The sequence below is a fragment of the Azolla caroliniana genome, unplaced genomic scaffold (genome assembly GCF_043228905.1).
Source record: "Azolla caroliniana isolate FFs.n. ecotype wild unplaced genomic scaffold, voAzoCaro1.0.p SCAF_4, whole genome shotgun sequence".
Taxonomy (NCBI): Eukaryota; Viridiplantae; Streptophyta; class Polypodiopsida; order Salviniales; family Salviniaceae; genus Azolla; species Azolla caroliniana.
In genome coordinates, this window is record NW_028230439.1 from 3,257,139 (window position 1) to 3,283,027 (window position 25,889).

Genomic DNA, 25,889 nt, shown 5'->3' on the forward strand with positions numbered 1-25,889 from the left:
AGGCCTAGCTAGTTAGCTAGCCATTCGACAATGAAAAGAATACATGGGAGGGGTAATGTGACAATTTATGAAAATTTTAGGATGGCCATTTTTTGCAACCTATATCTATCTATCTACATACATACATAAATACACACACACACACACACACATACATGCATGCATACACACACACACATGTGTATATGCACATACATGCATGCACACACACACACACACATGTATATATGTACATACATGCATGCATACACATATTATGTATGTATGTATGTGTGTATATGTAGCGGCAATGAAAAGACAGGGGTAATTTGTATGTGTGTATATGTATGTATGTATCCAGGGAGGGGTAATTTGGTAATTTACTGAAAATTCAGACAGGGCCATTTGTGTAATTTTAATAAACTCAGCATAATTACTGGAGATTGACTTGTTTGTTGCCAAGGTCTTGGCGAGGTTTTAGGGTTTCCACGCCTTCCTTGCACAATGGCGTCTTCGTCTGCACAGAGACTCTCTGTGAAGCTCCTCCTTCAATGGCGGCGTTTCGCAGCAGCGCCTCTCACCTCATTCGCGAGAAACTCCATCCATCAGAGCCTTCCATCGCCTCTTCCCTCTATCTCTACACAGAACTCCCACTCAATTTCTCTACTCGCGTCAGGTATTCGCTCCCTACGCATTCGGCATTCCTCCTCCTCTTCCTCGGGGAAAGAAGGAGGAATAGAAGAAGGAAAATCCAACGGAGGATCAGACCGTGAAGCGATCGATGATCGAAGTAATGAAGAATTAGATGAGAGCGATGACGACGGTGAAGAGATGGATGGAGATGAGAATGATGACGACGAAGATGATGAGTCCCAGTTTCTTTCAGAAACGCAGAGATCTCTTCCCGATTTCAAAGATCCTATCGAGGAGGCTGCATATATCGGGTATAAGGTCGATGGCCGCATCAAAGCTGGAGATTTTTCCAATTTCAAGCCTCCAAAAGCATTTGCAGTTGTTCAGGTATGTTATCTTCCCTGCGTTTTCTGAGCATCTCGAAGGTATATGCTTTGTGCACAGCTGCAATGTCAAATTTACTTAAATAGATGCATGCTTTTCACACGCTTTAGAGAAAGTTTGCTTCAAGTTACAAACCTAGATACAAAGCATATCATAGATGCAAATTTGGAGTAAGATGTCAGCCAATCACGTGTATTCAGAGGAGGATATGATCTAAAATGCAATCTTTACTAGATCTGTTAGAGAAAGAGTTGCTACATTGTCCCAGAGAAAAGATGTTTTATGAAACCAGTTTGTTGTACGTGATATAGAAAATACAGTTTGAGCTAAACTTTCCAAATGTGTTAGAGAAAATGCAATATGGCAACTTTCGTTAGAGAAAAGAGATACTATTTCACGTATTTTTAAAGCTTTTCTTAGAGTAAAGAGATGGTATTTTACATATTTTCTCATGTACAATGCAAGTGGCTTTGTGATGGGGATACCTAACACATCTCAAGGCATGGCATTTTTCAGGTTGGTTCTCATCAGTTCAAAATTTCTCCCGGGGATTGTATTTACACTGAGAAGCTTAAGTTTGCAGACGTCAATGACAAGGTGATTGAGAAACATTGTTTTATCATCATCATTTAGTAAGTGTGGGGAATTTAAAAGGAGTTTTATTTAAAGAGTATTGGTTATTGGCATGCAGTTAGTCTTAGAAAAGGTGTTGTTATTGGGTTCAAAGACTCAAACAATCATAGGCAGACCCTTTGTGCCCAAAGCCTTTGTTCATGCAGCAGTTGAAGAACAGGTGATGCATGAAGTGTTTCCATTGCCTGAAAATAGAACTGATGAGCTAGATAACAGTTAATACTAATTTCATTGTCAACTTCAGGTCCTTGATGCTAAGGTTATAATATTCAAGAAAAAAAGAAGAAAAAATTATCGGAGAACGAGGGGTCATCGACAGGTAGTATTACTCAAAGTCAATCAAACTACATTATAATCAAGAGAATTTTTTTTTGAAGAGATCTTTGTTTGTTTCACTCTTCCATGGAAGCTTGTTTTTGTTCATGTAGTGTTTCACCTTATCACACTGGGTGTACCATGAAATGTTTACCTTGGGGTTAAAATGTGTTTATAATGATGACAGGAATTAACAAGATTGCGGATCCTAGACATTAGGGGACTTGGAGAGAGCTGGTCTGGAGTTGCTTAGAATATTATGCACTTTATCTTCTATCTTCTGCAATGAATGATGGTACTTCCAATATAATGTATTCAAGAATCAGAAGGCCAAAAATCTTAAAAGTTGTTATATAGTCTAAACCCCAGTGCAAGAGTGTTCTGGCTTCCAACTGCATGCTGTGGTATGGGTAACATATACTTTTAAAATTGCTCTATTGGGTCTGCCCATCATAGCTGTTTAGATTTTGATTCTGGCTATGAGGATAAAAAGGCTGATCTGAATGCCATCCAAGCTAATATTCTTCTGTCTGCAGGAGGCATCACAGTGCCACATATCAAGGGTATATTTCTGAGTGAGAAAGGATTTTTTGGGTATTTAGGAAATGATGCATTTTACGTTGTATCTTTTGTGATGAATAATACACAATACTTCCAACACAAAGGATTCAAGCATCAAAGGGTCAACATTGAACCCCAGCATTTTTGCTTTTTGGTTTTCCTATCCTGTTTAAACTTGAATAGCATGATGCTGGCTTTTAAAATTACTGTATTGAGTTTGCCCATGATAGTTCGGATTTTGAGTCTTGGAAATGATGAAAAAAGGCCAATCTAAATGCCACTTGTGCTCTTATTTTGGTCTGTTGGAGGCATTATGATGCAACCTGTCATGGCTATTTTTCCAAGTCAGAATAGAAATTTTGAGGTTTAAGATTTTGGTTTAAATTTGAAGCAACTGGCTTTTTAAAATTGCTCTATCCAGCTTGCCCATGGTAGTTCAGATTTTGATTCTTGGTAATGATGAAAAAAAGGCCGGTCCGAAAGCCACCCGAGCTCTTATTGTGCTCTGTAGGAGGCTTCATGATGCATCCTATCAAGGGTATTTTCTGAGCCAGAATAGAATCTTTCAAGGTTAAGGAAGCGATAGTGAAACAAGTGGGGTTTGAGGATCCCCAATAGCGCTCTATTCTTGGGAGGAAAGAATTTAGTAAATCTGATTCACTATAAACACGTGTTATGAATTCTTGAAGAAATATGCTTTCTGTTGATGATGTTAGTCAGCAGACAATAGAACTATTCAATTTCAGGAGAAAATAATCATAGAGTTTTCTACTTGATACATTCCTCCAGCAATATAAATTGTATTACTTTCACAAAGTGTCAGTGGCAAGTTGAGGCACATTTTGTACTGCAAGTTTTGTGTTAAACATTGAAGAAGCAAACAGAGCATGTCAGTGATTTCATAAGCTGTCAGAAAAGGAAAAGTGCTTCCTAGGCCATACAATATATATGGTCACAAGTCAGTTATAAAGTCATATGCAGAAATCGGAAAGTCATGTGCTCAACCTTCACATTCTTTAGCAGAACCTAATAGACCCATGGTTACTAAAAACTTAACTCGAACCTGAAAAAAGAAAAGTGGCTAAATAGTGGAAAGCTATCCTTTGTATGCCTGGCATTTATTATGTAGATTTTACTAAATTTACTCGAATTGTGCTAGAAGGCCTGATGTTTTTGGAGTTTAACTAAGTGTGGCTACCGAAAGATATCATTGTAGTGTTATACCATGCCGAAATGATTATTCAGGTGGCTAAGATGGCCTTGAAGTTAGTTCCTTTGTCACCAAATTTCCCAGCTACTTGATCTCTACCACTATTTTTAAGGTGTGTCTGTATTGATACATATTTGTCTGCTCCTTAGTTTCTCTAACTTGGAGCACATTATGAGTTCTGCTGAAAATATTTGTTTCTTTGATGAGCTTCTACTTTATTGAATATATGGGTAGTGAGTATTTTCTACGGTACGTTTGAAGTTCCCTTGATCATTCTTTTCCAGTCTCCTTTTGTTTATTGTTTACTGTTCATCATACACTGATTATTGTTATAAGCTGACAGTTGCTAAGTCATAATTGTGATTAAATGTTGAATATGCTTCCTGATGGCGTTGTTTTTATAATGTAATTTGTTACTTCATTGAACCAAATGTCATTTTGATCAAATACCAATGATGATTTCACTATGACCCACTTCTCACTAAATTTTGTTTGAATTCCAGATGTTAGATATCTGAGCCGTCTTTCTTTTCAATGGTTATGTGCTTGATAATGTAATATTGCTGAAACATGCTATCCTCTATTTCGCTATGTAAAAGGAACTTCTATAATAGAAATTGTATGTAAGGGGTACAAATGTATCTTTTAGTAAGAATGCAATATTGTATAATTGACATTCTTTATTTATTTGTGACAACATGATTAATAATAGCATAGAACTCTTTTATTTTAGTAGTTGCTACTACTTAAGTTGCATAGAACTGAACATCCTCCCTTTAGCTGGCATTAATGGTAAAAACCAAATGCTGTTAACAATCCAATCACGAAAATGTTAACCAAACAGGAAGGTTAATACTCTTCAAGTCCGAGAAATACGACATTGGAAATTGCTTGCCATGCAGCATCTGTGGGATGGGATTCATCCCAATAGAATGATTCCGATGGGGATGAGCATACTGTGTATAGTGGCACACCTTGTTCATCCACTTCACCACAAGTGGCTTCATTGATGCCCCAACAACACGATCTGTATGGTTGTTGAGTCCCATTCGATAAATATCCTATTGAAGTTGTCGAAAATGTTAGGGTTAGGCACACATCTTCATATTTACAACATTGACAAGCCTAGAACTTAAATTGAGTGAAAGTATCAAATGTAAGGGTACTATACCTTGCAACACAACATTGAAGGCATAATTAAAGTCGAGAGTAATGAGCTCAACGTTTGGTAGGGTATTTTGAAGTGTAGCTAGGCTAGATGCTAGTAGAGAATTGTGATAAAGGGCAAGTGCATTGTATGTGGCATCACAAGAACTGTAGTTATTTTGTTTTGCTATTGATGGTAAGCAGCCGGTAGGCCCAAGGTTGGAAATTGCGAAACTTTTGAACCCAACATTAAATAGAAACTCTATGTCCGCTGTAAGTTGTTGCACCACTGCTTGAATGAATGCTGGAAAGCCCTATGTAAAAGAATGACTATGTTACAATTTGTAAATTTGTAGTTTAAGTACCTTGGTAAGATATGTGCTCATGAAATAGGTTTGATTGAAACCATTGCGTCTCCACAAAAGAAGGGGACATTTATTTTGGATTAGTCATATTACATAATATAGAAGTTCGGGACATGTAATGTAAGCATGCATCCAATCATAGAAAATAATGCAATCGATTTGTTGGAGCTCATAATGATATATATAAGTATTCATCCAATCATAGAAAATAATGCAAGCTAATTAATGGAGTTCATAATTGATGCACAACTATTTGAAAGTCAATAGAAAGTGCAACATGATAAAGAAGGTCCATCAAATGAATTGAGGGAAGTGTTTGCAACAAGCTTGTAGCAACCTTGCATTGTAAGAAACAAGAGATTACTTTGGTGTCATGAAATTGTTATTGTTTTTTTGCCTATTATTGCAGAATGTATGAACTTAAGAGTGAATGCATGGTAAGGTAATTATAGAAAAATACTGTTAACACATGCATCCTCAAACTTCAAGATGATGATTGGAAAAATTGGGAGGCATAGTAAAAGGTAATGCTATCATGAGCTCCATCATTTTGCTAGCATTGGTTTAAGGCAATGCAATTATTTTCAGTCCTTGGGACATGAAAAACGGTTTGTATATCCACAATTACGATACTTCCATAATATTATTAGCTATATATGCTACAAAAATTATTTGCCTACTGGGATCGTTTGATCATTCTCTAAACAATCTTGTCACAACTATGATATAACAATGATTGATGCAATGTGTGTAGGCTATAATGGCTCCTTTGTGTTTCTTGAGAATGGTTTTGTGACATCTTAATTATTCATAGGCAATGTTGGTCATATTATTTATTCACAAAAGATCGAGAGACATGAAGGAAGTACCTCGGTGGTTCCGTTTGAAGCAATGTATTTTGAGTAGTCATTTCCACTGACAAGGACGAGGGCTACTGATGCATTTATAAGCTCTTGTGATGCCAAGCCATTGTTGATGACACCTTGTAATTGATCAATTTGGGTACTCACATTTGGACAAAAAGATGCTGTTGGAAACACACCACTTCCTCCAAATGCGAAGTTGATGCCAACATTTCCATTGTTCATGATATCCGTATGTACCTTTGCATATGGAATAGGACTATAGCCGCCTAAATAGCTAGCTGTCAATATGCATACACAATGGATTGTTTAATGATTGATCGATAGAGATATATGGATTACCTCATCTTGAGGTTTCCCCCACTAATTTAAAGCATTACTAAAAAGGAGATAGAATGATGGCTTGGTTTAGACAATGACATTCTATTAGTGGTTGCACCTCATTCATTTAGGGTAGGACTTTACAGTCTACAAAATATGTTCAATAATAAAATGGCAACCAAATGTAAGTTGTTTGATTCAGCAATATCACCCATGCTACATGCATGTATAGAAATTCCACCTAATAAATTATTAACACATTAAACACAATAATTGACATTGAGGTACATGGTTAGAGATTAGCTCATGAGCCACGAGTCCAATAATAATGCCTTGCAACCAAGAGTCATGTAGCATGGACCTTGGGTTTGAGTGTCCACAAGATAGATGATCTAGTTATGACAACTATTCCACATGGACAGATCCATGATTGTATGTGCACAGTTAAGTACGACTAGCTTATGTTCATGCACATCCGAACATAGATGTCCATATTGTCACCATGTAATTGCCAACTCATGATTACACAAGTTATGTAGTGCATTCTCATAATAATTTAAGCTTCCATTTATGAAATTCATTTAACCATTTCAACTAGAAAGAGATACCGTCCCAACCTTGAATACATTTTTAATTTATTCTTGCTTATGTATAGGAGCACACTTTGGAAAGCTTCATCAACTTATATATATATAGGAGATGCTTGTAACACTTTAACCAATCCTATATATAAGTGTTGCCAACCTTTCAAGGACAACAATAGATAATCATGTTTACATACTTGGACCAACAAAAAGTACAATGACACATGATGGTGTAGTGAAACATGCAAGAATTTCTAAGGAGATGCTCTTTCTCCTTTGTTTAAGGGAAATATTTAGTCTCGTTGCAATGCTATCAAGAATTTCATCGAGAATCTTTTGAAAGAAAGGAATGAACACACTATTCCCGTAGAATCTTCCTTCTACAAAGTTTTCCACGCATAGATAATGCATGAATCAAGAAAAGTCGAAAATTTGCAAGGCGGGCCTTTTAGATAAATGAATGTGTATTGGTTGGAGATGGGAGGTTAAAGGGATGATGACAATTTCATTTAATAAAAAGATAGTAAAGCATGAGAATGGGAGACATGACACATTAAAGTTTTGAACTTTGGTATTAAGGGGCCAGGGCCCCAATTTTCTCTCCTGGTTGAGGTCACTGTGTGTTTCCCTACCTAAGTTAATCGTGTCATTCTCCAATATGTTGTTGAATTACATTATTATCATATATCAAATTCTCTCGTTTGTCATTGAAAAACATTGAGAATGGGAGACATGACACATTAACCTTTAGTAGTTGTATCTTTTTTTCTTTTCTTTCTCCTGGTTAAGGTAATTGTGCCTTTCCCTATCCAAGTTAATCGTGTCATTCTCTATTGTGGTGTTGAATTTCGTTATTATCATATATCTAATTCTCTCGTTTATCATTGAAAAACATTGAGGATGGGAGACATGACACATTGAACTTTAGTAGTAAGGGCCCACTTTGGTCTTAGAAAATGTTAGTATATCTTTTCCTACCTGAGTTAAATCGTGTCATTCTCATACTCTGTTGTTGAACGACATTATTATCATATATCTATCTCTCGTTGTCATTGAAAAACAATATCCTCATATATTTAATTTTCTCATAATAAACTCCACCAGTACCTACCGTGTGAAAATGTTTTACTGTGGTATGTGGGTCATATTTTACCTCAAAGGACAACTATAAAGTCCCTCTATCATAATAGTGTATCCTATTATCTACTACCGTGAAATATGAAGCATGATGCCTTTAGAACTCTAAGGATCATCATATAAAGTGATAAAACATTTCACGTGTTGAAATATACCAATTGATGCAACCGGGGCATAGTGAAGAGAATAATAAAGGTGCATAAGATGGTACTCCTAATAGCCAAATCAGCAAAGCTTGTAATCAATGAGCCTATTGGAGCATGCCATTTTGTCCATCAAAGAAGAAAGCATCAATTATGTCATACTAACATAAAATATTAAGTGAAGGTTCTTACAACAAACTTAGCCTAGTGTGAGCCTACCAACACTAGGCCTTGGGGTTCGAAGCTCACCTATAAGATATCTCTTTTGCACCATATATTTTCCCCCGATTTATTAGATGGCATTGTGGAATGTAGGTGGTTGAAAGTCACTCACACACCCTGTTTCAAACACATTCCCATTGACATACACGACTATTTAGGCATTCAAAGAGAGAATGTGAGAGATACCGTAGAAATCTGTGAAGAGTTGACCATTGGAGTATCGGCCAGTGGGGAATCCTGGCCAAGTGATGCCATAAGGTTGTCGCCATGGCTTGTACTCAGCCGGGCTTGTGTCGGAATCGTTGTGATGGTTCCCGGTGTCTCCATATGAGTCACCAAAAACAAACAATGCCTCTTTTGATGCCAATGTCAGACTTATACCTGCCATCATTATCATCATCATCATACCAATTACGATAGTTACAATTAGAAATTATTCTCATGTTAGCCAACAATTCCATCCCATTACACAATACTCAATTGGTCAAGTGCATTGAGCAATTTATGAGTTCACATTGTCATCCAATTACATTGCTAAATAGTAACCATTCCCAAGGCTCAATTAATTTTGGAACAATTTGTGGTAGTCCTCTCCCCATCACCACGAGGGCAATATGTCATATCCAGCTGATTGTTTACATATTTCAATTCCAATGACTCGCCTACTCCAACTAATTACATTGCCCAAATGAGCATGCAGTTTAAGTCTTACCTCAATTACTGAAACATCAATTGTTTACCAGTCTCATTTCACTAGTAGACAAATGCTTTTGTGTGACACATGATTGAATTGCAAAATGATTTACCGAATGTAGTCAATTGAAGGGCAAGGAGAACATAATGGTAATAGTAAGCCATTGTAAAGATGAGAGAAAATGAGCAAGTGTGTAAGTTAAGTCCAAAAGGTTGGGATTTCTATAGCCACAAGAAATAGAACTATCACATTTGCAAATATAAATGCCTTCCCTTATTTTGTAACCATAGTAAAGTAACCCTATCTCAATAGTTAATAAACCTGGATCCTTTCTTTTGGAAGAAGAGCTTTCATGGTAAACGGTCATCTTGACAACCTTTTCTTTGTCTATTTGCTTAATTTTCCCTTTCTATTACTTACTTTAACTTACAAAATATGTTTTACCAAAATGAAGTGCTTTGGCCAAACTTGAATTCGAGGTAAAGAGAAGAGTTCGAGATAAACCTTTTTGACACACATCTTTTTATTCTTTTCATTTCTTTCCTGCATTCTATTATTTAGGCTATGCATGGGGACAAATTACATTGTTTTCAAAATTACAGAATTGACCTTATTTTAACTCGACCTCCCCATTCTGACATGATTACAATTTTTTTCCTTAACAATCTTGAACCTCACATGATCTTTCCGGAGGATGTATTTTTCGGCTTCCGATGTCCAATTCACGAACCTTAAAAAACCTATACACTCCTTGTCTTAAGCACAGGCTGCTGGAACAATATCATTTTTAGCTTTTGCATATCGTTTTTTGTTATCGTGAAGCCTCAACTTCATGACACCCACCCCCTCTTGGACTTGCACACCTTGTGGGCGAGTAACTAATTGCAACTACAATCAAATGTTATCACAGAGTTTCATTACATAGCATGCACCTTGCCAACTCTTACTTGTAACTACGATCAAATATTTATGCCATAAGTAATGTACATCCTTGTATGTCTTATTTCAATTGAAGTTGAACATTTATTGCATAGAGTAAAAGGTTGGGGAATTACCTTGTGAATATCATACCAAGGATGGCGCGCACTTGCTATCTCTTATTACATTGTATACCTTGCTATCTCTTATTTGACTAAGATTGACAATTTATTTCATGAAGTAAATGGTGAAAAATGGTTGGGAAATTATGTTGTGCACATCATACCACGGATGGCACACTCACAATGTCAAATGAGATCCAATAGTCATTTGCTAATTTCAGAGCATAATTTAAATCTTGGAATATCTTATTTGCAACTAAAAGCAAACAATTACCACATAGTTCCATCACATAGCATGCATTTGCCATCTCTTGTTTGTAACTAAGATCAAACGTTTATGACATAAGGGATGTACACATCATGCTATCTCTCACTTGAACTTAGATCGAACATCTATATCAGAATTTAGTAAATCAAAGGTATGAGAGGTTGGAAACTATATCGAAAGATGCACATTCATCTTGCCTTTGCCGAAGTTGGACTTTAGGGGTTGTTAGGTCTTAGATGAGTGAATTCTCTCATTTTGGTAGAAGATAATGTTCCTTTGTAATGCATCTTTGTGACTTTGACAATCCCTTTTCAGGTGCTCAGTGTTGCACCATATGCACTAGCAGACATATTCACTTTTTTCTACCTTATGGGGCTTCAGCTTGACACCCGAGCTTTCACCTTTCTCAAGCTTCGTAAATCCTTCATTCCCTTTATCAACTCATCAATTGTTAACTCCAACCCCTTTCCTTTGCTAGCATGTTCCTGATTCTTGTTTTGGATATTCTCTAGCAGTTGTCTTCTTCCGATTGTCGTAATCATCTTGCGTTCTTAATGCCCTTCTTTTATGTATTCGACAATCCTCTGTCACCTTTACCTAGTCGAACACTAAATCAATCATGCTTGTTCATTCCTCCAAAAGAATAGCACGATCTTTCTGAAAAGATTTATTTGCCATTCAGACAAATAAATCCACCTTCTTTGACTGTAATAGTTCTCAGTCTTTTACTAAGAGCTCATTATATCTTTTCTCGAACTCCCTCAACAACTTTGAGACTAAGAGTCCTTTACTCCCTTTCTTGTTCCATTCGAGAAACCTCTTCTTTGACATCCGGGTCCGGTATTCTAGCATATATTCATCGAGCAATGGTTGACTGAACCCAACCTAATATTCATGGAACATCTCATGCAGCTCCGTTACTCTCATTCGTATATCAAGTATGTAGACCTGGTTGATCTGTGACACCATTTATACCCAAGTTGCCCTTGCATAATAGGCCTTGAGGAACCGAGTGATATCCTCACCACTAAACTTATCTATGGTGCCAAGAGGATGAGATAGATGCGAAGTTGTTGAGAAAAGAAAATTAATTGATTAAAAAATACTTACAAGATTGGTTTGCCAAAATTGCCTTTGGCAAGGCTCAAACTTGTGTCCTCTCTTTTGGAAGAAAAGCGAACACTTACAAGATTGGTTTGCCAAAATTTCCTTTGGGAAGACTCAAACTTGTGTCCTCCCATTTGAAAGAAAAGCTTTTGTGGTAGACCACTTCACTTATTTTCCATTTGTATTTATTACTTTAGCTATCAGAATTCACTTTATCAAATGAAGTGTTTTGGCAAAACTCAAACTCGTGACCTCTCATTAAAGTGTTTGAGATCATAGTATGAACCACATGTACCATACATGCATTCGCACATGTAGATGTAGTACCTAACATCGATTAAAATATAAGAATGATTCACATCATAGTGTGAACCATACGTGCATTCGCATTTGTGAATGTTTCAATCATTTGCGTAAGAAAAACACCCTCAAAGAATGATAAATACCATACTTTTTGATTAACTATTTATTATGAGGTAAATATGCCTAAAAAGGAAACAAAACAAAAAAAAAACATTCAAAAAATGGGAAGAAAACAAAAAAAAAAACACAAGAATGTTTGAATAACATTCGCATTCGTTTTCCAAAGTAGGAAAACGAATGTTATGCTAGACGAACACGAATTTTACGTACTATGTTTGAGATAAACCACTTAGACACACCTCTTCTTTTTGTTTTTGTTTCTTTCCTCTAATTTTTCAATTGTATTATGCAAGCAATACATCTCCTACACAAACCATCTTCTTAAGTGACCTCCACAACGCCACACCTTCTTCACTTTTGCGAGCTCCTACTTTGTTCGCTTTCTCATGATTTCTCCCACCATGGGAGAAGGGCTTTTATGGCAGGGGCTTTGCCACACTCCTTGCGTGCATTGTGTTTTTTTTTTCTAATAGATTGAAATTATAAAAGATTACATTGTTTGAAAAATTACAGAATTGACCTTATTTTATCTCAACCTCCCCAGTCTAACATAATTATATTTTTGTCCTTAACTATCTTAAACCTAACATGATCCTTCTAGAGGCTATATCTTGGGCTTCCAGTGTCCGATTCATGAACAGTAAAATCTTGCATAAGAATTAGCTGGTGGGACAAGATCATATTTAGTTTTTCCACATTGTTTTGATATCGCGAAGCTAAGCACGACACCGACCTTGGCACTGACAACGAGAGAAGTAATCATCACTACACCAATTATGAATTAATGGATATTTTCTCTTTGCAAATGTGGAATATTGATAATTTCTTGCATATTTAGAGTTCGTTGTGAGCAAGATGCGGTGATGTACGTATTGTTACTTTGAAATAGTTATGAGCTCACAAAGATTATGCAAAGTCCGAGAAACTTCATTTCAGCTTCATGATTATGTCAATTAGCTTTGCTTGTTAAGCTCTCCCATGCGAATTTGCATCCATTTCAATTTATTCTTGACCCCTCTATTCTTTCACTATTTCTTACTCTACCCTTGCCTCCTAATTCTCCCATCCCAAAACCTAGAACCCTATAAAACCTAAAACCTCCATCCTTTCACTATTTCTCATTCTACCCCTACCTCCTAATTCTCCCTCCCCTCATTTTTACTTTAACAAATTTCTCTCTCTACCCCTCACTCCCTTTCTCTAAACTCCACTCTACCCCTCCCTTCTTTTCTCTAAATTCCTCGCTACCCCTCCTTCCTTCACTTATGTTACTCTACCCTCTCCCCTTAGCTTTCATACCCCTCCCTTTCTCTTTTTCTAAAAAACTCACACTATCTTTTAGCTTCTATTAATTTCCACTCTACCTTGCGCCTCTCTCATTAACCTTACCCCTCCATCTTTTAACTATTTCTCACCCTACCCCTACCTCCTAATTCTCCCTCTCCTCACTTTTTCACTTTCAACAAAGCTTCTCACTCTATCCATACCTCCTCTTTTCTTTTTTTCTAATTCCACTCTACCCTCCCGCTTTAATTTCGATACCCCTCCCCTCCTCTTTTTTCTTAAATCTTATTCTACCCCTGCCCTTTTTTCTATACAAAAGCACCCTAACCTTTTTTCCACTTTTTCCCACTCTACCCCTCCCCTTTCTCTAAAATTTTAATTCATACCCTCCACCCTTCTTCTTATTTCTCATCCCCCTTTTTTTTTCTAAAGTTTTACTCTACCCCTATCCCCTCATTTCTAAATTCATGCTTTCAAGTTTCTACCTGCACTCCTTGTTATAAACTGGCAGTTTGTTAAGTCATCATTGTGGATAAATGTTGAATATATGGGCAGTGAGTATTTTTCTAGGGTACATTTGATGTTGAATAGTATTATTTGATGACCGCAAGGTCATCAAATAATACTATGTTGAATATATGGGTAGTGAGTATTTTTCTAGGGTACATTTGATGTTCTGTTGATCATTCTTTTTCAATCTCCTTTTATTTAGTGTTTATTGTAGATCATACACTGATTATTGTTATAAACTGGCAGTTTGTTAAGTCATCATTGTGGATAAATGTTGGATATGCTTCCTGATAGCTTCGTTTTTTGTAATGTAATTTGTTACTGCATTGAACCGAATGTCGTTTTGATCAAATGTCAAACTATGATTTCACTAAATTTTGTTTGAGTTCTCGATGTTAGGATTGTGAGCCTTCTGTCTTTTCAGTGGTTATGTTCTTGAGAATGTAATGTTGCTGAAACATGCTATCCTCCATTTTTACTATGTAAAAGGAACTTCTATGATAGAAAATTGCATGTAAAGGGTACAAATGTATCTTTTAGTAAGAATGCAAAATTGTGACAACACGATTGCTAATAGCATAGGGACATTCAAAATTGTGACAACACGATTACTAATAGAAATATTGTGACAACACGATTACTAATAGGTGCTACTACATTAATTGCATACAACTCTGAAATCCTCCCCTTATTATATTCACAGTAAAAAACCAAATGTTGTCAACAATCCAATCACAAAAGAAGTTAACCAAATAGGAAGGTTAATACTCTTCAAGTCCGAGAAATACGACATTGGAAATTGCTTGCCATGCAGCATCTGTGGGATGGGATTCATCCCAATAGAATGATTCCGATGGGGATGAGCATACTGTGTATAGTGGCACACCTTGTTCATCCACTTCCCCACAAGTGGCTTCATCGATGCCCCGACAACACGATCTGTATGGTTGTTGAGTCCCATTCGATAAATACCCTATTGAAGTTGTCGAAAATGTTAGGGTTAGGCACACATTTTCATATTTACAACATTTACAAGCCTAGAACTTAAATTGAGTGAAAGTACCAAATGTAGGGGTACTATACCTTGCAACACAGCATTGAAGGCATAATTAAAGTCGAGTGTAATGAGCTCAACGTTTGGTAGGGTATTTTGAAGTGTAGCTAGGCTAGATGCTAGTAGAGAATTGTGATAAAGGGCAAGTGCATTGTATGTGGCATCACAAGAACTGTAGTTATTTTGTTTTGCTATTGATGGTAAGCACCCGGTAGGCCCAAGGTTGGAAATTGCGAAACTTTTAAACCCAACATTAAATAGAAACTCTATATCCGCTGTAAGTTGTTGCACCACTGCTTGAATGAATGCTGGAAAGCCCTATGTAAAAGAAATGACTATGTTACAATTTGTAAATTTGTAAGAAATGTGCTCATGAAATAGGTTTTATTGAAACACAATGTCTCCACAAAAGAAGGGGACATTTATTTTGGACTAGTCATATTACATAATAGAAAAGTTAGTGACATGTAATGTAAGCATACATCCAATCATAGAAAATAATGCAATGTAATTGTTGGAGTTCATAATGATATATATATATATATATATATAAGTATACATCCAATCATAGAAAATAATGCAAGCTAATTAATGGAGTTCATAATTTATGCACAACTATTTGAAAGCTGATATTAGAGGCAATAGAAAGTGTAACATGATAAAGAAGGTTCATCAAATGAATTGAGGGAAGTGTTTGCAACAAGCTTGTAGCAACCTTGCATTGTAAGAAACAAGAGATTACTTTGGTGTCATGAAATTGTTATTGTTTTTTTTGCCTATTATTGCAAAATGTATGAACTTAAGAGTGAGTGCATGGTAAGGTAATTATAGCAAAAAACTGTTAACACATGCATCCTCAAACTTCAAGATGATGAGTGGAAACATTGGTAATGCTATCATGAGCTCCATCATTTTGCTAGCATTGGTTTAAGGCAATGCAATTATTTTCAGTCCTTGGGACATGAAAAATGATTTGTAAATCCAGACTTACAATACTTCCATAATATTATTAGTTATATATGGTACAAAATTATTTGCCTCCTAGGATCCTTTGATCATCCTCTAAACAATCTTGTCACAACTATGTTATAACAATGATTGATGCAATGTGTGTAGGCTATAATGGCTCCTTTGTGTTTCTTGAGAATGGTTTTGTGACATCTTAATTATTAATAGGCAATGTTGGTCATATTATTTATTCACAAAAGATCGAGAGACATGAAGGAAGTACCTCGGTGGTTCCATTTGAAGCAATGTATTTTGAGTAGTCATTTCCACTGACAAGGACGAGGGCTACTGATGCATTTATAAGCTCTTGTGATGCCAAGCCATTGTTGATGACACCTTGTAATTGATCAATTTGGGTACTCACATTTGGACAAAAAGATGCCGTTGGAAACACACCACTTCCTCCAAATGCGAAGTTGATGCCAACATTTCCATTGTTCATGATACCCGTATGTAGCTTTGCATATGGAATAGGACTACAGACGCCTAAATAGCTAGCTGCCAATATGCATATACGATGGATTGTTTAATGATTGATCAATAGAGATATATGGATTACCTCATCTTGAGGTTTCCCTCCACTAATTTAAAGACATGGAAGGAATGCTTGGTTTAGACAATGACATTCTATTAGAGGTTGCACCTCATTCATTTAGGGTATGACTTTATAATCTACCAAATATGTTCAATAATAAAATGGCAACCACTAATATTTTATAAAAGAGATGGAAGGATGTATTGGTTTAGACAATGACATTCTATTAGTGGTTGCACCTCATTCATTTAGGGTATGACTTTATAATCTACAAAATATGTTCAATAATAAAATGGCAACCACTAATATGTTCATAGTGGTATGCGGGTCATATTTCACTTCAAATGATAACTATAAAGTCTCTCTATCAATGGACATATTGGAGCATGCCATTTTGTCTGTCAAACAAGAAAACATCAATTATGTCATACTAACATAAAATATATTGAGTGAAGGTTCTTCTAACAAACTTAGTCTAGCGCAAGTCTACCAACACTAGGCCTTGGGGTTCAAAGCTCACCTATAGGCTATAACACATCTCTTTTGCACGTTATATTTTCCCTTGATTTACTAAATGCTATTGTGGAATGTAGGGGGTTGAAGTCACTCACACACCCTTTCTCAAACACATTTCCATTTACATGCACGACTATTTAGGCATTAAAAGAGAGAATGCGAGAGATACCGTAGAAATCCGTGAAGAGTCGACCATTGGAGTATCGGCCAGTGGGGAATCCAGGCCAAGTGATGCCATAAGGTTGCCGCCATGGCTTGTACTCGGCTGGGGTTGTGTCGGAATCGTTATGATGGTTCCCCGTGTCTCCATAGGAGTCACCAAAAACAAACAAGGCTTCTTTTGATGCCAATGTCACACTTATACCTGCCATCATCATTATACCAATTATGATAGTTACAATTAGAAATTATTCTCATGTTAAGCAACAATTCCATCCCATTACACAATGCCGAATTGGTCAAGTGCATTGTGCAATTTATGAGTTCATATTGTCATGCAATTACATTGTGTAAATTTAAGTCTTACCTGAATTACTGAAAGATCAATTATTTTACTAGTCTCATTTCATTATTAGACATGAATGCTTTTGTATATGACACACACATTGATTGAATTGCAAAATGATGCCAAGGTTATGAATTATCTATGATAAAGTGATTTACATAATGTAGTCAATTGAAGAGCAAGGAAAACATAATGGTAAAAGAAAGCCATTGCAAAGATGAGAGAAAATGAGCAAGTGTAAGTTAAGACCAAAAGGTTGGGATTTATATAGCCACAAGAAATCAAACTATCGCGTTTGCAAATATAAAAGCCTTCCATTATTTTGTAACCATAGTAAAGTAACCTTACCTCAATAGTTAATAATGGGGTATGCCATTTTCAAAATCGTGGCTGGCATGACCGCTGGCCTTCAACTGATAATAGGATAAGGAATCATCATTACAACAATTATGGATTAATGGATTTTTTTTTCAAATGTGGAATGTTCATAGTTTCTTGCTTAGTTAGAGATCGTGGTGAGCAAAATGCGGCGACGTACATAGTGTTACTTTGAAATAGTTATGAGCTCATAAAGATTATGCAAAGTCCGAAAAACTTCATTTCAGCTTCATGATTATGTCAATTAGTTTTATGTTATGTTTTCCTAAGGGAAAATTCAGGATGTTTGATTAACAATCTAGCATTGTGTTTACGTTCGTGAGAATCTATATGTTGTTGTGGTTAAGATCGATCTTCAAGACACTTTTGTTCTAATGGAGATTTGTTATTGAAAGTAGAGATATTGTGGTTGGCCGGTATATATGCTTCTACTAGTGCTCCTTAGGAGAGTTGGGGGGCGGGGGCAGGGGGGAGTTTGGGCTAGTGTCTAGTAGTGGTGGTTTCGTAGACTTGTTACAATGGGGAACTTTCATAGGTTTTTCCGATAGTTCCCACTCCACATAATGTCATGGATGTTCCTTGAGCAATTTACACTAGAAACTTTAAAGCTTGACATTATGGAGATCGTTAATAAATTAAGATTTCCATGGGTATACTTCTGAAAGTCGGCATAACATCGATGGAAATTGGAATATAAGATGTATATCATGCATTCAAATGTTTGCGCAATATTTGATATCAAATAGCTATAACTTATCAAACCCCTTCCCTTTTTAATTTAAGCTTGACCTTCATTTGCATAGATAGATGCCCTCTCTTGCCCTCCACCCCCCTAAATAAACTAAAAACATTGAAATGAAGAGGACAAATAGAATCACACACACACACACACACACAGAGTTTAAGAGATGACATGTGATTTGATGTTCATGTGTTCACAATCTAGTATAATGAGGGCACCGAGAATAATGAATTGCAATAGTATATTACACTCACATAAACCCTACATTTTGGGGTGGCTACTAACAAATGACATGTGAAACCAACATCTTGTCATCCCATGCCTTTTAGGCTTTTAACATGAGAAATGGTAATCACTTGTTGTACTGACATTCATGATCTCTAGATTGTCTACCGATAGAAAATACTTTTTCCGTTTTTAGTCCAAGTTCTCATTCTCTTGTGGTTTACCATTCTCTTTCCTCTTTTCTTAAAGTATTACTTTCTTTGTTATTCCAATATATCATCACCATTTATGTAAATCACATTTTCCGCAACCACAAGATAGATTAATCTAATGATGGGTTGTGCAAGAATTTCTCCAAGTATAGCATTAAAAATTTCCATGGATAAAATGAGTTATTACATGAAATGCTAGAGAAAGGTCTTTTGATAATGAAAGAAGATATAATACTCAAAAGAGAAAGTAAGATAAGTTATGCTTTGGGAAAATTGAGATACCACCTTGAACGTGACATCTTTGTCTCAATAAGAAATTCCTTGAAAAGAATAAGGTCTATTTCAAATATTGTTTTATTGGTAGAATCTTCTTAAATCCCAATATTTGGCTTTGTACTGGACAAGTTTTGGCTCTATATACACCCTCATAAATTAAATTTTGAACATGATAAGGGAAGGGTAATTTGATTATCACTCATTTTATGTATTACTAGATATATTTCCCCCATCAAAGCATAGAAATATCTCCAATATGTGGTGTAGGTGGCCTAAGTGTGGAGTGGATAGAGATAGATAGATAGATAGATTATATTATCGTCTTCGGAGGTCAAATATGACCTATGAGACCAAAAATATTTCATTTCCCGTGATATGTGTGTGTGTGTGTGTGTGTGTGAATGCAGCTATAGACGTTGGGAAAAGAGGGAGAGAGAGAGAGAAATCTTTTTAATGTCCTCAATGGATCCATTCTTAAGTGATGACGTGACCACTTTTATGATGTCGTTTCTTCATTTGCACAATGCATGTGCCTCCTAGTACTTATCTTATAGACATGGATACCCTTTTTTGTTTCAATAGGCGAGTTTTTGTACATATGCTACACTTTATTTTTTAGTAACACACATATGATACACAATAAGTTTCTCGTGTACATAGTAAAGGCAAAGTGCCACAAGCAAACAATGAGAGAGAGATAGAGAGAAAAAGAGAGCCATAATACATTGCCTCCAAAAAAAGTATGTAAACAAAAACGAGATTATTTAACCGTCAATTAAATCTAACATACATTCTTGATGAATAGACATGGAGCCAAATATTTTTTTCGTATGGTAATTATGAGAAAAACTTGCCACAATTATAACCTCAAAAAATGATATGGTTTTTAACTCCACTATTTGGTTCCTTGGTTTCTTCATTTGTTTTACTAGTACGTTAATCTTAAACTAATACCACATAACAAGCTTAGTATATCCGTTTTTAAACTAGTTTTATAGTTAACCTTATGCAACGTTTGTTCGCCTTTTAGTTTCTCAGAAATGTTTAATCTCCACATATGTACTTTTCAACAAGATTAAGTAAATCTTGGCAAGAGAGCTTAGCTTGGGATAAATTTCTTGCCCTTCAATAATTTGATTGGTGTCAAACTTCATCAACCTGAAAACTATGCACAATGAAATGTTCTCAAAGGTTGAAATATATTGTTCTCAAAGGTTTCTTTTGAAGCCCAACATTTGTCTTTGCATTCTAATAGTCAGGTTAGCTATGGACATTGAATGTCACTCAAATCAAAACACTACATGCAAGGCACAATGTAAATACATTACCTTTCCTACAATCGTACTTTGAAAAATGAGCAAATATTATATGTTACAAGAATTGAATGGCACAAAGAAAAGCAGGGAACTCTTAATGAAATCATCAAATGCAATTCAATAATTTAAGGTTTACGTATTGATATGATATTGTGTGAATGTAGCATATACAAAGCAAAGTGAACAACTTCAAATGCATTTATAATACATTGCTTCTTGTCGATTCCACAAGTCAGTTCTAATTTACTCTCAAGGATGAAGTTGCAAGCATCTTGGGAAAGTTTGAAACTTAAACATTGCAAATGTAGTTGAATGATCGAATATTTTATTATAGCGAAAATGACGTGTGATGGAGCACAAAAGGTCCAATAATTTAGATAACAATGATACATATAGTTAATGCAACACAATAATCATCATGTTGCGTATACAATGAGCAAACCCACAACCCTTTCAAATAATTAATCAAATTGGGAGATGTATTGATTTACATCATATATTCATTCAAATGGTATCATCCTAATCAGTGCACTAATTAATTAATTAGAGTATTACCTTCCTAATTTGTAAATGTGTTCATATTTCATCCATGTCAAAAACAATATTGATGAGATGGAAAATTATAAACTATGTTACACATCATCAACGTATTAGACTAGTTCGTAGTTGAGGGAGACTTTTATGGACATAGTGGTTAATTCATATCAATTGAGTGTTATGTCACTTGGTTATCACACCCCTGACAATGTGAGTACATGATAAAGACAATGCCAAACAAACCATTACTTAATATCTACTTTAAGAGAATGAAATATAAGGGAGAGAATGAGCGTCAAAAGAAAATATATAAGAAACATGAAACCAAAATTGGTGTCCACACACTATCGATGTATGCAATAAAGCTCAGAGTCAAGGCATTTTCAACGTAATGCTTGATGTGCCAATGCATGATATAAGTTTCACCCAACATTCTCTTACTTGAGCATATATCAGAACACCCATAATAAATTTATACAAATGGCCCTTTTAGCTCATATGCATGGCCTTATATCTTGACATATAGCTTGGGAGTTTTGATAATGTGGTGAAAAGATATCTAACTATGAACCTAGATCATGGTTTATTTGGCGAGAAAACACAATTAGGTTATTTAGGAAAAGAGGGAATAGAGAAGAACCCAATAGAAAGCTTTGTAGCCAATAGGCACCCTTAGTATGAAAGGAACCCATCCCCTCTGTAAAAAGCTATACAAGGCACCCTTGGGTGACTTATGTAACTTGTGGAAGTGTTTTTAGAATTCAAAGTATTGAACACTACAAGAATATAAGGTATGGTGCGTTCACATCCGGAGGGCAAGATCACGAGCTAAGGTCTTGAGGATAAGTCAAACTAAAAGCAAGACACGTGGAGAAAAGTAAAAGAAGAAAAAAACGGGGTACCAAAACACAGTCTGTAACGAACGCTCATAACTCATTCGTTTGGAAGCCAAATATAATGTGTAAATATGGGTTGGAAAGCTTATGAAGAGAGCTATCTATAGCTTTTTAAATATCTAAATTTAGAGCTTGGACGAGGGAGATATGACGATTTGAAGATCATTGTGTCATAAATAAGAATAGGACTCGATGAAAACTCTAAAAAAAGCATAAAAAAGAAAACAAGGGAAGCTTATCTAGGGGAAGAGAACTTTATATAAAGGAAGAAGAGTAAGGTGGTAAGAGAGTCTCTTTCTTGTGATGTATTCTTGCCTATTCACGTAGTGTTGGTTGAGTTGTTATCAATTTATCCTTGTAGACTTGGATTTATGTATCTTCTTTCTCTCTTCCTTCCATCATAATTATTCATTAGCAATAGATCTTTATGGTTTTGGGCCTGTTTATCTTCCTTATCTCTCCTTTCTATCATCTCTACCTCATCATAACAGGTCTCCATTCTTGGGGTTTCCCCTTTCACTAGTGTATTAAGAGCTCTCACTTTATCCCAGACATCGCATGAACTCTCACATACATCACATGCATTCTTATTCAAGCACTTATATAAGGAGAAGGAAGGGAAGCATGTACGTAATTTTGAAATAATCCCAAAGTTAAAGATCCATCAATTGGTAGAGTTGCTCATATGCTAATGAAACAGTAACAACAATACCGAAAACAAAAATTGTCGTAGCTACCGAACTTTGAAATGGATTTTGAAATTTGTTAACATTCTCAATGAAGGGTACTGTTAACAAACCTATGGATACAACCGCCATCAAAAGTACATTTAATAATTTATTTGGAACGGTACAAAGTATTTGGAACATGGGGAAAATATACCACTCGTGTGATATTTCCAACGGAGTTGCAAAAGGATTGGCTGGTTTACCAATCAATGATGGTTTTAGAACTACTAAACCCACGATACAAGCCAGAAGAAAAATACAGTCATTAATAATTAAGGGATCAAGTTAGCTCATCTAGAAGGTTTCTCATCTCTCAAGATTGAAGTCAAGGGTTCAAGTCGAAGTTTGGTAGAGTAAAGTGTCATCCTTATGCTTAAATATTATAACTTTGATAAATTCTTGTATTCACAATTAAATAAAGTATATTTTCATCATATACATTTTGCTTTATGAATCATACACTATACCATCTCTTGTCCATGCTCATCTCTCTCCCTTTTTGTTACAAACTCTCCTCTTTTGTAACCTTGGCGATTCAATACATCGATCACGAACTCTATGGCAAAATTTGGTGAACCCAATGTCAAGTGAGTCTCCGATAGAAGAAATGGTTGAGTGTGGCTTCAATGTAGACATGGTCAACTCCATTATGACCATGACAAGCCGATTGATACAAGAGAAAATTGTGGCTAAACGATTGGAAAGAGAGTTGACACTTGTTGTACAGTTGGTTATTCAGAAGATTGGTCAATTCAATGGTGACGACATCACAAGATTTTTGGAGGTTTATATGTACGAAATGGCCAAAAAAGGTGTAGTTGGGCTACACACGGTGACTCAATCTAATAGAGTAGTGACTTTAAATGTTCAAGTAAAGGTAGTGGAATTTCAAGAAATATTTCATGTAGATTGGAATGGATTTCATCAAGCATTGAACTAGATGAGTATATATTCTTGACGACCATACTAGATTCACGAAGAAGACTTTTCTTGTTAAGAGTCTATTACTAATCAATAGACCAAACTAAAGTAAAAGAAGGAAAATAGATTGGATAGAAGAACCCGTTCCACCTGACCACCCCTGAGCTATGATCTAGACATAACCAACCTACCATCGATGTCCCATACTGCCGGATATTAGAATGACTAATACCTTGGAAGAGATAAACACGATATTCGAGACGAAAGCCTAGCCCGCAGCATTGGTTTCTAAGACAACAACCTTCCGACGTAATGTGCTTATGAGGGTAGCTAAGCCTCATATTTATACCTTTTCCTAGGCCCCTTCAATAGATGTGCCTTTCTAAAAGGCTCTCCATTCATTGGTTGTCCAAATCATGATAGTGCATGCACCTATCATTCCTTCTATCCAATCACATTAGTCCCCTTTTTAACATTAGTGAACATACCCTTCACTTATGTAAATATTAGTGACCTACCCTCACCTACGTTATGTGTACATAACATTTCTCAAGTGGATTGAGAAAGGGGTATTGAATGGACCATTCATGTAGAAGAGAAGAGAAAAAGAACAGGTGAAGTTGGTCCTTCTTAACAAGAAAGCAAGAAAAAAGGAAGAGAAATAAAGAAAGTCGCTAGGAAGAAAAGTCAAAGCAGAAAGAAACCTCGACATTTAAGCTAACCTCGTACATAGAGACTACTATTGACATTATTAAGAAAACTTTTAGAAACTAGAATTTTTCATAGGAAGATAGAGCTTACTCTGAAGGAACTGTTAAGAATCCCGAAGAAAAAGGCAAGTGTGAGGTTCTAATTGATAAGATCTAAAGAAAGAGGCAAGTGACAAGTGAAGCAAGAGGAGTTATAAAGAAGCTGCATTATTAGCTAGAGTAAGGGATGCAAATAAAGATATCCATCAAGATGAAAACCAAAGCCATTACACTTGTGTTCATTGGGCTCAGGCGACGATAGAGACCCCTATCAAGATTTGGGAAATGATGGAATCTTGTATTGGATTGATTGACCATGGTTTCGAAATTTGTATAATGTGTAAAGAATTGAGTGTATGATTTTGTGCAGTGGAATAGGAATGTGTGTATGTGTGTGTGTGTGTGTGTGAGAGAGAGAGAGAGAGAGAGAGAGAGAGAGAGAGAGAGAGAGAGAGAGAGAGAGAGAGAGATATTAATGTCTTCTGAGGCCAAAATTGGCCCATGAGATAATTGGTTTACTACAAAATAGGGTGTTTACCCAATCATCAAAAATAAATAAAAATAAAAATAACAACATATTCTATGAAGGAAATGACTTTGTACTAGGCCTAGTTTCATTTCCAACTCAAGTCTCTCAAAAAGAAGCGGGAGGTCAAAGGGTGTCAATTTGGGTGTGACCCGTGGTCTCGATGTAGAAGGTACCCTAACCATGGCTTCTAGGTGGTGTAGCTCATGTTCCCTTATTTTCTTAATTGCTTCACACCATGTCAAGTTGCTTTGAAACCCAACATCCGAGGCCGTTTGGTTCTTCTTTGGTTTTCTGCTTCATCAACAAAGAGGCCGAGTGGTGCATGTGTGTCCACATTCCTCGTACTATCCCCTTATCCTTGAAAAAATTCATTGGTTACATGTTGGTGAATATTAGAAAAGTTATTGTTAACATTTTGTAGTTTATTTTCTCTATGTTGTTTTAGCTCTAAGATATATCTACATAATTTCTTCATGTCTAGAGTATCTAATAGTTTGGAGAGGGTGGGAGAGGGTCCGAGTATGTCTTGGTATTTTTCCCTTATCTCGGCGTAAGTTGGACACTTGCATGTAAAGTGGTACTCATCTTCTATCTCAATGTGACATAATCTACATTCCTTTCCTCTCTAGGGACTCCATTAGTACGACCATTGTCAATCTCAAGTTGGTGAAATGATATTCTTAAGTTGTCCAATGGCAACCCTTAGTGCATTTGGTAAGAATGTATCTAGATATTTTGGTTATGTAATAAAATCTAACTTAGAGAAGTGCATGAAGTGTGCCTTATAGTACAACATTTTAGATGGGAGTGGTTCTAGTGGGGTGATCCATTTGTATCGAGTGTAAAATTTCCATATTTCTTGGCGTATTACTTTATTATGATCCTCATGAGAATTAAGTTTGATCAATGTCGTGGTTGTACTTAAGGGGAGGTAGGTTAT

The 25,889-nt window shown here is 36.0% G+C and overlaps 3 protein-coding genes across 3 annotated transcripts; 1 reads left to right on the forward strand and 2 right to left on the reverse strand.

Moving 5' to 3' along the window:
* Positions 1–455: 455 nt before the first annotated feature.
* Positions 456–2,608, forward strand: LOC147864835 (uncharacterized). The gene is made up of 5 exons (XM_087319003.1): positions 456–999; positions 1,513–1,593; positions 1,688–1,789; positions 1,874–1,948; positions 2,132–2,608. Exons 1-5 carry the CDS (start codon positions 484–486, stop codon positions 2,195–2,197), a joined length of 840 nt encoding a protein of 279 aa, XP_087175129.1. The 5' UTR covers positions 456–483; the 3' UTR covers positions 2,198–2,608.
* Positions 2,609–4,473: 1,865 nt separating this feature from the next.
* On the reverse strand, positions 4,474–9,380 carry LOC147864836 (GDSL esterase/lipase At5g03610-like). Its single transcript, XM_087319006.1, has 5 exons — positions 9,303–9,380; positions 8,683–8,877; positions 6,096–6,370; positions 4,887–5,175; positions 4,474–4,776 (listed from the first exon to the last, which is right to left on the reverse strand). Exons 1-5 carry the CDS (start codon positions 9,352–9,354, stop codon positions 4,565–4,567), a joined length of 1,023 nt encoding a protein of 340 aa, XP_087175132.1. The 5' UTR covers positions 9,355–9,380; the 3' UTR covers positions 4,474–4,564.
* Positions 9,381–14,434: 5,054 nt separating this feature from the next.
* LOC147864837 (GDSL esterase/lipase At5g03610-like) lies at positions 14,435–17,725 on the reverse strand. The gene is made up of 5 exons (XM_087319005.1): positions 17,599–17,725; positions 17,105–17,299; positions 16,108–16,382; positions 14,906–15,194; positions 14,435–14,795 (listed from the first exon to the last, which is right to left on the reverse strand). Exons 1-5 carry the CDS (start codon positions 17,648–17,650, stop codon positions 14,584–14,586), a joined length of 1,023 nt encoding a protein of 340 aa, XP_087175131.1. The 5' UTR covers positions 17,651–17,725; the 3' UTR covers positions 14,435–14,583.
* Positions 17,726–25,889: the final 8,164 nt, after the last annotated feature.